General features: G+C 51.3%; 1 protein-coding gene across 1 annotated transcript in view; it reads right to left on the bottom strand.

Annotated features, from left to right (window-relative positions):
• The window catches only part of COL23A1 (collagen type XXIII alpha 1 chain), a 313,742-nt gene that overhangs the window by 55,157 nt on the left and 242,843 nt on the right, over nt 1-15,742 (bottom strand). Inside the window, exon 3 of the mRNA XM_082723689.1 lies at nt 5,126-5,181. Within this exon, the coding sequence (XP_082579815.1) occupies nt 5,126-5,181 (56 nt within the window). The remainder of the gene's footprint in view (nt 1-5,125; nt 5,182-15,742) is intronic.

Raw genomic sequence — 15,742 nt, 5'->3', positions numbered from 1 at the left:
CCCCATGCGGGACTCGATCCCAGGACCTTGAGATCATGACCTGAGCCGAAGGCAGCGGCTTAACCCACTGAGCCATCCAGGTGCCCCTTCATTAGTTCTTAAAACACAATTTATCACAGTCAACATAAAATATTTATCTAGGGGCACCTGGGTGGCTCAGTCAGTTAAGTGTCTGACGCTTGATTTCAGCTCAGGTGGTGATCTCAGGGTCATGAGATCGAGCCCTGTGTCCAGCTCCACCCTCAGCAGAGTCTGCTTGGCCTTCTTCCCTTGCCCCTCCCCCTGCTCTCTGTCTCTCAAATAAATAAATAAAGTCTTAAAAAAATAAGTAAAATCTTTGTCAAGTAAGTCCAACTGGGCTCACAGATGGTTTTTTTCTTTAAGATTTTATTTATTTATTTGATAGAGAGCAATCACAAGTAGACGGAGAGGCAGGCAGAGAGAGAGAGGGGGAAGCAGACTCCCTGCTGAGCAGAGAGCCCCACTCAGGGCTCGATCTCAGGACCCCGGGATCACGACCCAAGCCGAAAGCAGAGGCTTTAACCCACTGAACCATCCAGGTGCCCTCACAGATGGTTTTTATGGACTGCTTTTCTTTTTTCCTTTTTCATTGTTATACTTTCTTATATCTCTGCGTGTCTCATATTTTTTTTGTTAAACACTGGACATTAAAAATAATCTAATGTGGCTACTCTGGAAATTAGATATCCATCCTCCTTTCCAGGATTTGTGTTGCTGTTGGTTATTATTGTTGCTCTTTGTTTGCTCTGGGGTTTTCCTGGACTAATTCTCCAAAGTGTGTACTCTTTGTCATGCGCAGCTTCTGAATTCTCTCTTGGTTAGCTTAATGGTCAACTGAGATAGAGGTTTCCTTTAATACTTCGAATCAGTACATCTCCTGTTCTCTGCCAAGGGGTTCGCTGTGTGTTGAAGCACAACTTCAGTGCTCTGCCAGGTTATAACTCTGCCTTTGCCTTCACTTCCTATTTGAGCAGGGCTTCAAGGTCAGCCAGAAGTGAGATACTAGGGCTCTCTCAGGTCTTTTGTGGATGTGTACACAGCCTTGCACACACATGTGCCTTCTAGATTCCCAGGAATGTGCTGGAGCATTTCAAGGCCCCTCTGGATGGCTCATCCTCTAGATTTTCATTTAAGTGTTTGTGTTGGCTTCTTCCTTATTCTAACTAGTGCTGCTACCTTAGACAGCTGCAGTGTTAAACAATTGCTGCTGATTGATTTTGGCAAACACTCCAGACAGAGCTTTTCCCCATGAGTGAGTTCCACATCAGGTCAGATAAAGACAAGTGCTATGTATGGGCTTTTCCTGGAAGCTGACAGTGACAATTCTCTGGGAATGAGCAGTTATGGACCTTCAAAATGTTTTGCTTTTTTTCTGTGGCCACTATTTGTCACAGGTACTGTGGTTATGGGATTGATAGTTTTTAAGGCTACCACGGGGCTGGGAAATGGGCAAGTTAAAATGCTACGAACTTCACTGTTCTTAGCAAGATATTTGTCCTGAATAAACACTTCTTGGGTTGTTACCAGACATTAATTTCCAGAGTTCTGAAAAGGTCCATTTTTACTTCTGGTGTTCTTGCTGCTTTTTATGCAGATTTTCAGAGGTTCTTACTCTATCATTCCAGAAGTGCTTCTTCCACTGGAAGAAATCTTTTATTTATTTATTTTTAATTTATTTTTAAAGATTTTATTTATTTGACAGAGAGAGATCACAAGTAGGCAGAGAGGCAGGCAGAGCGTGGCGGGGCGGGGGAAAGCAGGCTCACTGCCACGCAGAGAGCCCAATGTGGGGCTTCATCCCAGGACCCTGGGATCATGACCTGAGCCGAAGGCAGAAGCTTTAACCTACTGAACCACCAGGCACCCCGAAGACATCTTTTCGAAAGGGTTTTTTTGGGGTCAGGATAGATTAAGAACCCCAGCATGACACAGCAAGGCAGACCTGCATGATTGTAGTAGAGCTGATATGTAGCTATCCTTTCAAGTCCTAGTCCCCCCCGCCCTTTTTTTTTTTTTTTTAAAGAATTTATTTGATAAAGACACAGTGAGAGAGGGAACACAAGCAGGGAGAATGGGAGATGGAGAAGCAGGCGTCCTGCCGAGCAGGGAGCCAAATATGGGGCTCCATCCCAGGGCTCTGGGATCATGACCTGAGCCAAAGGCAGACACTTAATGACTGAACCACACAGGCACCCGTAAGTCCTAGTTTTTAAATCCCAGAAACTTCTGGAACTCTGAGATCTAAGAACTGCCCTGCCCCCCACCCTCTCCACGGGCCAGGGCAGGAAGTGAATTGCATTCCCTGGCCACGTGGTCTCCATGGACCACTGAACAAATGAAGAGAACATTGTTGTATGAATCAGAACACAAAGTATTAAATGATTATCTTCTTACAGTCATTTGCGAACTAAATGGCTCCTGTTCTAGAATTTTTCAATGGGACTCACGGAACTGTTCCCCATCCTCAGCGCCCTAGACTCCTGGAGAATGCACATGGAGCAATTCAGTGTCCGTAAATCCAAATGCAAAGGGGGCATCGTTAGCAGAATAAATAAATCTCTTCTGCACACAGACATGCTTTCAAATGGATAGTGCCATTAATAAATACACAAATCTATTTAAAGCAACAGCAATGACAATAGGATCCTAGCTCTGAGATAGCAGGTCTAAGGCTGACAACTGCAAAGATGGGGTGAGTTCCTCCATTTGTCTCCGCAGGTGTGGTGTAGCATGGACACCAGCCAAGCAGCTTTCGATGCCTTTGTCCTCGTGTCTTCCAGTCTCCTAACCCTTTATCCATCCTGGCCCACCAGTCTCTTTTTCTCGCTTCCTACTCCCTTTCCTCCCTCTTTCCTGTCAATCACCGACCCTCTCTTTAACCTACTGAACTGTCTCTTTACCGACCCTCTCCTGAGTGCCTAAGGGTCCAGTGCTGGCTCTGAGGAGCTCCCACTTTGGTGGCGAAGGACAAGTGTGCAGAGCAGATCCCCTCCCTCCTGCAACCAGGTACAGAAATGCTGGCACAGAGGGAGGTATCTGGGGGAGGGGGAACTGGGGAGAATAAACGGTCTTGGGGAAAGGCGGGTCTGGATTTAAAAAGGATCCTGCCCAAGGTTCCTAGAAAGTGGACCCAAGTGCAAACGCAGTATTGAGCTTCTCGGGCTGTGAAGTGGGGGAGATGAGAAATCCATTCCATTATGATGGGGCTATGCAGAAACACTGCAGGGCTCAGGAGCTGTTTTCTAGGCAAAGAACCCCAGGGACAGGGTGAGTTCAGTCTGCAGGTCTGGGGCTGCGGCAGCAGCAGGGAAAGGCATCTTGGCCGGATATCGGCCCACCAGACAAAAAGAGCCTTTCTCCCAGGGATGCAGGAAAAGGCCTGGTTTGTGCAAGGGAAGGTGCCAAAGCCAGGATGTGCATGTACACGAAACTATCTGGAAATAAACAGGGGGCCTCCCCACCCGCCAAAGCTAATCTGAGAGGGACATCTGCTCTGCGTGGCTTGCACCATTCCCCAAAAGGCAGAGAATCAGGACCCCCGCATGGGAAAGGGCAGTGAAAGGAGGAAGGGCCGCCCACCCCCTGTCCAGCAGCTGACCTCACACAAGACACTCATCCCCTGGGAGCCTCAGTTTCCTTATCTGCAAAATGGGAATGATAACATATTTTTATCTTTTGCAGAGCTCTGTGAGGGTCACATGAGATGAAGGACTTGGAAAAACCCAGTCCAGATCCCAGTAAATCCTTGTCTTCCTGTGACTTTTAGACTGTTTTCAAGTGGAGGCCAAATTCTAAATGCTTTTTTGAGGAAGCTGAGTAATATTACACTTTATCCTAAAAAAAAAAGTCACTAAATATTCCTCATTTCCTTCCAAAAAGGACATCAGAAGCTTACAATAAAATGCAATGAGACCTTTTACAAGGCGAGAAAGGAGAACGGAGTGATGGAGTGTGTTTTTGGAAAGCCGGCAGTACGTGTGTTGGTGGTGGGGGGGTTAATTACACACAAAACCCAGAGTAAAGGAAAGTCCCAGCAATCAAACACAAAACAGACTTCAGCTCTGGAAGTCAAAGTGAGCAGAGATCCATGAAGGGCGTTTCCTGGCAGTGAACTCTAGGGGGTTTATCTGGAAGTCCTCTGTATAAGGAATTATATAAAGCAAGCCCACAGTGGTACCGGGGGCAGGAAGCCTGCACCCAGGGCCCGGGAGAAGACTCTGAGGCACAGACAGAAGGGGCTCCCATTTCTCCCTGGGGTGCAATCTGCCTGGGGTCCTGGTGAAGGTGCTTAGGGGCTGAGCATGTGTGCGTTCATTCCTTCCCTGTTCTGGGCACCTGCCTTCCCTGAGCCTGCCGTGTGCTAGGCTCTGAAGACTCAGGTGATGGCCCCAGCCAGCCAGGTTTGAGAAGGCTTTCTCTAGCTGGAAGGACAGAGGGTGATGAACTTGGGCTGAGAGTCCAGATGGGGTGAGGCTGGAGGTGGGGGACATAGTGGGAGGAGAGGGGAGAGTCCTGAGAGGCAGTGTTGGCATGGACAGAAGGGGGCATGCGTCCAAGGCGTACTGAGTGGGAGACTGACTAAGACTTGGTGTAGGAATGGGGAAGGGAGAAGTAGAGGATGCTGTCCCAGGGTCTGCTCGGGGAAGCGGTGGCCAGAGGTCTCCCTGAGACGACAGGGAGCCGGAGGACAGCTTGTGTCGGTGGGGGAGGGGGGGAGTAAGTAGAGGTGAGTCTGCGGGTTGTATGGAAGGGAGGTGGAGGAGTCAGGGAAGGACAGTCCAGGTCTGGGGAGGGCAGGGGACATACGCAGGAGGGCCATCAGCAGCCCTCACAATGGCAAGAGGACATTTCAGGAGCTGACGGTGACCTTCTGAGAGTGGCCAAGGGCACAAGGGGACCATCCCTGGAACTGTGGATGCCGAGAAGCCAAGGAAAGCAGTCCTGGACCCACAACTTGGGGGACAGTGGCCAGCTGGAAGGGAGAGGAAGGCCAGGCCCCAGGTCCGAGCATCCCGAGTTTTGGGGCAGGGCGGGGACTGGTACCTCCCACCAGATCTCAGGTCAAGGGCAGTCTTCCAGGCCTGGATTTGGAAACCACGAAAACTGGGGACTCACCAGGGTCGCCTCTTCTTCCAGCCTTGCCGCGCCGTCCAGGAGGGCCTGGGCAGGAGAAGAAGGACAGACTGATTGAGTAGGGAAGCCAGCAGGCTTGAGCGCAGCCTGCGCACCCCACACCGACACCCCGGGGCATAGCCCACCCACTGCCCTGTCACTCGTGTCCTCCCCCTCCCTCGCCATCCAGTCTTCAGTCTTTCCCGAGTCATTCCCGACTCCCAGGGACGGACTCCCTGGAAATTCACAGGCAGAAGAGTTGGCCGCTAGAAACTGGATCTGCGAGAAGCATAAAGCTGAGGCTGGAAGTCCTTTTATGCAAATCATGATGAACACTTTCTAATATTTCCCAAGGTAAGACAAAAGAGACGACACACTACATAGAGACACTACTGTGGCCTTCCAAATGCCTGAACTCGGGAAAGGCAGGAGCTGCCCTGTCCACTGCCTATCCCCCTTCCACCTGCTAGAACCTTCTGCACCCCCTCCCCCACAGTCTGGGGCAGCTGCTCATGAATTTCTCTTGACTGATTGCACTTAAGGTCCACACCAACATGCAGCATCTTCCGTCCATAGCTTTGAAAGCCTTCTGGAATTTGTGATGTGAACCATCCTGCCTCCACCTTTTCCCCGTTCTGCTCACATCGGTCCCCAGACGCAGCTACCTTGATGCTGAAGGAGGAGAATGCTGACCAGTCCCCAGTCCTGAGTCAGGGGACGTTTGCTCAGGTGCTGGGGGAAAAGGTATGCAGAAGTGAAGGTGTCCATACTAGGCTGCTGTTTGAGACGCATGTGTCCCTTCCCCCTCTGTGGTGCCCATCCATGGCTTGCTGCCCAGGAGGGGTCCAGAGGCCAGAGATCCACAGGCTCAGACAGTATTACAAGGAACTGCTCTTTCCTATATAAGTCAACCTTAACTTCCCTCCTCAACCCCCACAACAACCACAGCGGAGAGGCAGAGGCTGGCCATGAATCAGGTCTGTGGCAGAATAGTTTACTAAACAATTCATGTGGACGTCTGAGGGGCTCAGTTGGTTGAGTATCTGCCTTCATCTCAGGTCATGACTGTGGGGTCCCGGGATAGAGCCCTGCGCCGGGCTCCCTGCTTAGCGGGGAGCCTGCTTCTTCCTCTCACCCTCCCTCTCTCAAACAAATAAACTCTTTAAAAAAATTTTTTTAAAGAGTTTATTTATTTGACACAGAGATCACAGTAGGCAGAGAGGCAGGTAGGAAGAGGGTGGGGGGCGGGGGGAAGCAGGCTCCCTGCCAAGCAGAGTGCCCCATGCAGGGCTCAATTCCAGGACCCTGAGATCATGACCTGAGCCAAAGGCAGAGGTTTTAACCCACTGAGCCACCCAGGTGCCCCTAAACTCTTTAAAAAATTTTTAAAAAATTCAGGTGTATGAATTTTCCTTCCTCCTGGTTCCAAGCAAGCAGTCCACTGTGCGTCCCAGCCCAGGGATCAGCGCGCGGCAGGAAAGCAGAAGCAGCCCCGGTCAGTAGCACTTCTAGAAGGAGGGAGGGTCTTCAAGGAAGAGAAAGAAGAAAGAGTCCTCTGGATGTGGAGGGGGTCCTTCCTGGCATGTTACACCCTAAAACCTTTGCAGGTGCCTGGGGTTGATCATACATATGTACCACGTTTTCTTCATCCATTCTTCTCATCCGGTGATGGATGCTTGCATTGTCTACTGTGAATAGTGCTGGGATGAACACAGGTGTGAACCTTCTCAACACCCTATTTCCAATGCTTCTGGATATATACCTACAAGCAGGATTACTGGGTCACACAGTAATCCCATTTTTAATTTTTGGAGGAAGCTCCATATTGTTTCCTCTGCTGACACCACCATTTGACATTCCCACCAATGAAGCCTTCAATTTCTCCATTGCCTCCCTGACATTTGGATTTTTAGTTTGTTCTGGTTTTTTGTTTGTTTGCTTTGTTTTGTTTTTTGGTGGCCCTCAGAGGTATGACGTGATACTGCATTATGGTTTTAATTTGTCCTTCCTTAGTAATTAGCAATGTTGAGCATCTCTTCATATGCCTGTTGGCCATCTGTATGTGTGTATCTTCTTTGGAGAAATGTCTAGTCATCGTCCATTTTGTAGTTGGATTTTTGTTGTTGAGCTGTCAGAATTCCACATGCTGGGTATTAACTCCTTATCAGACACGTGGTTTGCAAATATCATCTCCCATGCTGTAAGTTGCCTAGGTATTCTGTTGATGGTTTCCTTGCTGCCTGGGAGTTTTAAACTTTGATGTAGTCCAATTTGCCTATTTTCGCTTTTGCTGCTTTTTTAACCTTTTGAGTTGATTTTTGTCTATGGTGTGAGGTAAGGGCCCCATGTCATTCTTTTGCATGTGGATATTCAGTTTCCCCAGCACCTTCTGTTGAAGAGACTGTCTTTTCCCCATTGGATAGTCTTGGTGCCTCTCCTGAAGGTCATTTGACTGTATCAGTGAAGCAGACCTGAGTTTTGAGCTCAGAAATTCCTGCCAGTCACGTGGTCCTCATAGTTCCTCAATACCAGACACAAACCTTGAGTCTTGAGCTGGAATCGCCCATGGGCTTTGTTGACTTGGCATGGCCGAGATTCTGGCACTCTCTGAACAGACAACAGCTCTTCACCCTGGTGAGGGATTTGCAGCTTATGAGCATGTCCAGGTCCATGACCTCAGGTGAGCCCACGCTGCTTGGTCACCTGCCAACTTAACATCTCCATGTAGATCTCACCAACATGTCAGGCCGACAGTGGTCAAAACATACGTCTTGGTCTCCTCCCCAGCTCCTGGATGCAGCTGGCCTGGTCTTAGGCCCTTTCTCCTCTCTGGACACATCTGTTTTCAGGGAGAGCGAGGGTGTGGGAATGGGAACCCCACTGGCACATACAGCATCATGTTTCTCTGCCTGTAGGAGGGAAAAGGCCCACTTTCACTCACAAGGCCTGGAGCGCTGGTCACTCACTCCTTCCGGGCTTTCACCAGGCCACAGAAGCTCGAGCTCGGCTCACCAAGGCTGCCTGCCTTGGGTCTCAGGCTGAGGTGAGGGACACAGCAGGAAAGGGGCCCACAACTGGGACAGTGAGCCAGTCTGAAAGCTAAAGCACACCACGGTTTCCTGCTGGTCATTACTGGGTACGACTATAAAATTCTCTGTCTGCGTAACTCAAGCCAGATGAAGACATTTGCCTTCGCTGAGGCGGCTGAACAAATGGATTTGTCTGGTGGTTCACCTGGGTGGCATGGTTAGGCAGAGGGCCCGACGAGGAGGAGTGACTGCAGGCCAGCAGCTGTCCAGGCAGGGTGCAGCTGCCTCCCAGAGCCTTTGGGGAAGTTCCCAGCAGACCTGGAGTGGGGCAGGGCCTGGGTATCCCCGGGCACCCAGGGCCTGTGGGGCTGAGGCCCAGCACGTCAGACAGTACTGCCAACTGAAAGGGCCTAGGTCGAGAAGGAGAATGAGCTTGATGCTCATTCCAGGCTCTCCCAGGCCAACCCAAACCTGATACCAGAGGACTCCGTGTGAACAACTCACAAACTGACAACTGGTCAACCCTTTTTCCAAACAGGCAAAAGCAGGCCCCTGGCCCCACAGTTTGCCCTAGAACTTTCTCCTTGCTGTCTTTCTTCTTTCCCTTCTCCAGTGGGAAAACCTCTCCCACTGCCAGCACACACTCAGACATTCAGGCTGCCCTGGGATGCATCTGGGAGTCGGTCTTGATTGTCCTGCTATGTACAGATGGGAAAACTGAGGCTTTGAGGGGGAGGACAAGTCTTGCCCAAGGATGCTGTTGGGAAAACGGTTCCAGCTGGAAAATCTGCACATGATGAAGCCCAGATGGTGCCGTTCTCCTGGGACCCACAGAGCTGTAGGGACCCTGGCTGCCACAGGGGCATCTGTGAGGTATCCCTCCAAAAGTTGTGGGCAACAGAGACCAACCCGAGGACAGGAAAGACATGATTGATATGGAAGCTGTTTACCTGGGGCAGATTACTCAACCTCTCTGGGACGTGACCCATGTGGATGGAATTTTAGGGGTGATGGAATGACAGCTGCTGTGCCAAAATATTATACCGAAGAGCTGGAAGCATACGTAACAGACTGGGGGCAGAGAAGTGGTGCCTATGTGGGGTCCCAACAAGTCACAGGCTGGACGGGTCTTTGGAACATGGAGCCCTGCTGTCAATGAGCTCGTGTGTGTTCCCCAGGGCGGGTAAAGCCTGAGTCACAGGAGCTGCAGGCCAGTGACTTTGTGGGCAGGGTCTGAGTGCCAATGCAAGGCCAGTTAGGGGATTTTCCATGTCCCTACATGGTTCACAGACCGTCTGGGGACCTGGGGACCAGGAGGCAGGGCTTGCATGGCCTGGGGATAGAGTTTCTCAATTAAATCCCGGAACCTGGGCTCCAGCTTGCAGCAAAATGACTTTGGATGCCTGTGATGACCATCTGCCCAGTAAGTAACCACAGAGGATGATGGTTTTCTCAAGCACCGTTCAAAGCCAGACAATATGGAACCATTTGTAGCCCATAAACATCTCGTCTCTGGTTGGGCTGGAGAACTCACACGCCATGACCAGATCCAACGTGGGTCCCACACCTGGACAGGCTCTTATGGAGGTCTGAAGCCTAAGGATGTGGTTCTCAATCTGGTGGCCTCTTGAGCGTCTCTGGCCTCAACCTCCTCTAGGACCCCCTCTCTAGCAACATCCACTGTAATAAATGGCCCGGACATGTTGGGGGAAGCTGCCCAGACCCCCGTGTTCCTCAGGTCACCCAGTCCTTGGCCCCTCCCATGCTCCTCCTAGGGCAGAGGCTTTGGTGCAATTCATCTTACTGAATCTCTATACAGTTCTAGAAAGTGCTTTAATCCCTTTGACTCTCTTCTCAACTGGGGAAAAGGAGTCGTCAAGAAATGTTGCCAGAGGTAACAACCAAAAGGCAGAGGAACCCAAATGTCCACAGATGGGTGAAGAGATGAAGAAAATGTGCTGTGTACACACAACGGAATATTGTTCAGTCTTAGAAAAAGAGGGGCATTCTGATGCACACCACACCACGGATGAAATGTGAGGAAGTCATGCTAAGTGAAATACGCAGGTCGCAAAAAGACAAATACTGTATGATTCCTTGCCCTTATGCGAGGTGCCTGGAGTCGTCAAATTCAGAGGGACAGAAAGCAGCCAGGGGCTGGGTGGCAGAGACAGGAATCAGTGTTTAAGGGGGACAGGGCTTTTGTTAGGGAGGATGAAAAAGTTCCGGGAATCGATCACAGTAACGGTTGAACAGCCCCATGGATATACCTAATGACACTTAAAAACAGTTAAAATGGTCAATTTTATGTGGTGTGGATTTTACCAAAGTTAAAACAAAACAAAAAAAAAGGAATGCTCCCAGGGTTCTCAGCTCCCAAGCGCCAGAGCTCAAGTGTGAAGTCAGGCTGGCCTCTGTTGACCACAGAAATGTCACTGGCAGCGTGGCTGATGACCGTCTGCTGCTGAATATCTACAGAGAGCCTGGCACTGTGTAGTCATGGGGCACAGTGGTGTCCCTGAGGTCACACAGCGAGGAGATGGCAGAACAGGGATTTGAACCCAGGTGGAGCACATGTCCTCTGAAGTCCTCAGTCATTGTGACCAAGGCCAAGTTCTTATCACCATTCCAGGTCGTGTCCAGAGCCTCCTGCAGCCTTAGGACCAGGCCCTTCTCAAAGGCACTGGGGGCCCCTTTCTCTGACCCTCTTCCCAGAACTCTAGGAAGGAGCCTGGGGGTCATCTGGACTGAACACCCTGGGCCTTCAATCTGGAGCTCTTTGTGGTTACCCAAGGCCCTGGGGCCATTGTGGGGTTATGCGCTGAGCAGAGGAGGCAAGGGAGGTCCCTGGATTTGAGCTGCTAAGACCAGATCACAAAAACATCTCCCCAGATCATTTTGTTTTACAAGTTTCAGACCAACCAAGGAGTTGGAATCTCTTGCTCAGGGGAAGGAGAGTGTTCTCCCTGCTCATTTCCTGCCTGGGCTAACAAAGCCCCCTGCCCCTCACAGGAATGGGGGGGCAGGTGTGTTTTGTGGGCACCTCGGGGGAGGGTCTTTGTTGCCTGGAGTAGCTGGCCACCTGGCAGGTTGCACCAGCTTGGCCAGCATCGAGGGCTGTGTTGGTCTCTGGGAATTAAAATCCCAGTTTCTTACTCAGCAAATACGGTTCATTCCAGAAGGAGTGTCTTGTTCCTAAAGGCTCCACCACGTATCACGCTATGGGGAGCCCTGCTGCATTTTTCAAGATTCTGAAGCAGTTTATAAAACCAAGGCCACAGGCAGCTGGGCATATGTTTGTTTGGGACTGGGGTTGTGCCCAGGCTGGTGACAGATTCCTCCAGTCTCCATGACTAGACCAGGCAAACCCACTAAGATATCATGCCCCTCAGGGGATGAATGAACAGGGCCCATCTTGCAGGGGGTATGGTGGACCGGTGGGGGACCCCAGCCTCACAATCACGGAGGGCCCCAAATGTGGACCTTGCTGTTCTGTCCGAAGGAGATTGCACCTGACAGCCCCAGAAGCCCCCTGATGGTGTTAAAAATAACAGGCAGGTAACACTTTGCTGTCTGCTCTATAGTTAGTTTTAATCTTGGTTCCACAGTATTAATCCATATCCTCCTCATACTGGATCTATGAGGAATACTACCATTGTTGTCCCCATTTTATAGAAGGAGAAACTGAGGCACAGAGAGATGGAGGACCTTCTGAGTCACACAGCCGGTAGTAGGCGGGGCCCTGCAATGTAGACCCTAAGCATGCATATCCAAATCCCACTGCCTGCCTCCCGCTAGAGGAGGTGGTCGCTGGAGGAAGGGGCGCCCAATAGGCCACGGGTCCCAGAACTCCTTCTTGGCACTTGTTATTCTATTTTTCAGAATACGGGGATCACACACACAATGGAAGGAGCCCGGGGATGGCTCTCAGAGGTCTGTGAGTTAAATACTGAAGTGTCAATTAAATACTGAATTAAAATACTGAATGCCGGATTCTGGCATGCCCTCTGCACGCCATCTGACATGCCTGCTGTTTCCAGGCTGCTTCCTCTGCCTGAATCAGGAGTGGCTTTAATAACATGTTTCAAACAGGATCAAAGAGTTCAGACCTATGACCTGTACTGGTGGTGCACAGCACCCACGGGTCCCTGCGGGAAAGGGCTTCTGCGAGATGGGGGCACGAGCCCGGGAAGGAGGTGCCACCGCTGCCACCTGCTGCCACCAGCTGCCACCCGCTGAGGGCCTCTGCTGTCTATTTAATTGGCAGCTCACCCAAGATGCAGGTGTGAACAGGCATGGAGACCCAAGGGAGGTGTCCCGTCCAAGTCACAGGACTAGTCAGAAGCGGAGAGGTGGGCCGGCACCAACACGGCCCTCCTCAGTGCCTCACTTTCAGGGAAACTGACTGCAATTGAGGCACGTGGGCTAGAAATACAGCATGTCTCAAAGAGGCAAGAGCAAAAAGGACTTGGGAAGAAGCAGACCGTGGGTGGATGGTTTCTGGAGCAGAGTGATGGGGCTCACAGGTGGGCTTCTGGTCAAGGGATGCGTGCGTCTTAGCCCAGAGACTTCAAGGGACTTCTTGAAGGATCCTTCTGAGTGACAGCTGTAAGGATCATGGGGACCCCAGGTTGGGGCCACCTGGCCACAGGCCATTCCTTGGGCTTGGCAGAGCCCCCTACCCACCTCCCCTGGCTCAGGCTATGGAAGGGACAAAGCGAGCTCCTGGGAAGAGTGAAATGCCCCCTTGGAGGGGCCAGGACACGCCATGGCACTTCCCTCCCAAGAGCTCAGCGCCACGAGAGCATCTCTGAGGCTGAAGAAGGCTCTGACCCACTCACTGGCCTGGATTGGAAGGAAGGGGAGTGTAGTGAGGGACTCTGGGGTGGGGGGAGGGGGAAAGGAGAAGGACCTTCTTAGGCTCTCTTCCTGGGTTGAAAGGTTGCCCTGTGTATGGAAAAAGCTGCAGGCCAGGCTGAGAAAGGGGTCGGATCCTAAGGAACTGTGGCTCGCAGCTGGGGAGCATACTGGGAGCACCGGCCATGGGTGGCTGGGATTGGGTGGGAGCGCTCAGGGTGACCAGGGCTCAGCCAGACCCAGATTTGTGCTTGTGCAGGTCTGCTTCTCCCCAGAGCCTATCATCTCCTGAGATCCCATTTCCTGTTGGAGAACAGGCTCCATGGAGGTGCACAGAAACCAGCACCCCCCCCCCAAATATACCAAATTCCTTAACTCGCCATACACCCCAAAGCCTTAATCACTGACACCTGGGCCAGGGTAACCCTCTGAACTTAATGAAGACCAGAATTTATTGCTTTCAGAGAATGAAGGGATTTTTATTTTGTTTTATTTCATTTTTCACTTAAAAGCCATTCGTGGAAGCTTTGATTTTCATGAGAATTCCTCATAACCTGCAGGTTACAAGCCCCACCCTGTGCCACGCAGAGGGTTCTAGAAAAGGGTAGATGAAGCCGGGCAACTGGAGGTCTTTAGAACGAGGTCAGCCTGGAGACTCAGGAAAAAAGCTGGCCACTCAGCATGAGCCAACCTGCTCCAAGGTGACCTTAACCTGAGGGCCCTGGACCATGGACGCCTGGCTCCCCAGGACGGGAAAACGAAGCTCTCTGGGGGGAAAGGCATGCTAGCCCCCAGCAGGACCCAGTGTGCTTCAACTTCTGCATCTAGTAAATACAGGGGCAGGTGGTCATTAGAGTGACCCAACCATTGCAGTGTACCCAGAACTTTTCTGGGACTTCCAGTGCCAAAACTGGGGCAGTCTGGGGCAAACTGGGATGGGTGGTCACCCCAGTAGGCGGCCCGTGAGGAAGGAAGGGGGCTCTCAACACTGCCTCTGTACCATCTGCTCCCCTCACTCCCCACCCTCTGCCAAATACACATGGCTTTCCTTCTGTTTCTCAAAGCTGCCAGGCCTAGTCCTACCCCAGGACCTTTGCACAAAGCATTTCCCCCACCTAGGGCTCTGTGCATCTCTACGTGGCTGACTCCTTGCTGTGCTTCTGGGAGATAGATTCCTGTTTTCCTTTTTCTTTCTTTCTTTCTTTTTTTTTTTAAGGAATAAGAGAGAGAGCATGAGCAGGGGGAGGAGGCTCAGGAGAGGGAGAAGCAGGGTCCCCACTGAGCACATTAGTGTCTCTCTTTTTTTTTTTTTAAAGATTTTATTTATTTATTCGACAGAGAGAGATCACAAGTAGGCAGAGAGGAAGGCAGAGAGAGAGGAGGAAGCAAGCTACCTGCTGAGCAGAGAGCCCGATGCGGGACTCGATCCCAGGACCCTGAGATCATGACCTGAGCCGAAGGCAGCGGCTTAACCCACTGAGCCACCCAGGCGCCCCACATTAGTGTCTCTTGTTACAGGTTGGGTGGGGGGAGGGCTTCCCAGAGGTGCAGGAAGATTCATAAGGTCCCCGAGGGGCTGCTCCCAGCATCCTGGCCCAAGGGGCCATGGCCCATGGAGTCTCCCTGTGTCACTGACTCACATCCCAAGGGGCTTCAGTGACTCGCCATTTGTTCCTCTTGAACCCCCACACCTGCTGGAGACATTCAGGTGACTCCCGATTTCCCTGGCCCTCATCTGTCGGGTCTGTCCAGCTCAGAGGTGACCCCACTGTCTTCCAATTGCCCCATCCATCAAAAAGGAGTGGCTCCCTGCCCTTCAGGGCCACTGGGCCCTTCTGGGGACCAGGAGGTCACAGGGGCACTGAATGGGGACCTGCCATCGCCACCCACTCAGAGGATCGGGGGCCAGTAGACCCTGGTACCCCGACACCTACAGATCTTTCTCTTGGCCCCAGGACAGTCAGCCACACTGTGTCCAGCTGTGTTTGGGGCAGTGTCATTGTCTAAAGAGCTTCACTGAGATAATTATTTCATACACCATACAGTTCACACCGTGGCATGGGTGTATGACATTCTATTTTTAAACATTTTTGTTATTTCTTAAAAATGGTGGTGGGACGCCTGGCTGGCACAAAGGGCTAAGCGTCTGGCTCTTGGTTTTGGCTCGGGTCGTGATCTCAGGGTCATGGGATGGAGCCCCACGTCCGTCTAGCTCTGTGCTCAGCAGGGGAGTCTCCTTGAGGATTCTTTCCCTTCTCCCTCTGCTCCTCCCACTTGCATTCTCTCTCTCTCTCTAAAATAAATGAATCTTTAAAAACCATTGCGGTAAAAGGCACATAAAATTTAGCATCTTAACCATTGTTAAAAGAAACCGTGCAGGGGCTTTAAGAACGCCCACACTGTTGTGAAACCATCACCAGCACCCGTCTCCAGAGCTCTCTGGTCTTGCAAAACTGAAATTCTGTCCCCATTAAGCACTGACTCCCCATCTTCCTCCTAGCAGCCCAGGGCAGCACGCTCTTGGGATTGAGTCCTGCATCGGGCTCCCTGCTCAGTGGGGAGCCTGCTTCTCCCTCTCCCTCTGCTGCTCCTCCTGCTTGTGCTCACATGCTCTCTCAAATCAATAAATAAAATCTTAAAAGAAATTCCCTCTTTTTACAAAAGTTGTTTTTTTCTAAATTATTTACTTATTTGACAGACAGAGATCACAAGTAGGCAGAGAG

The sequence above is a fragment of the Mustela nivalis genome (assembly GCF_964662115.1).
Source record: "Mustela nivalis genome assembly, chromosome: 3".
Taxonomy (NCBI): domain Eukaryota; kingdom Metazoa; phylum Chordata; class Mammalia; order Carnivora; family Mustelidae; genus Mustela; species Mustela nivalis.
This window is presented reverse-complemented; position numbering and strand designations above follow the sequence as displayed.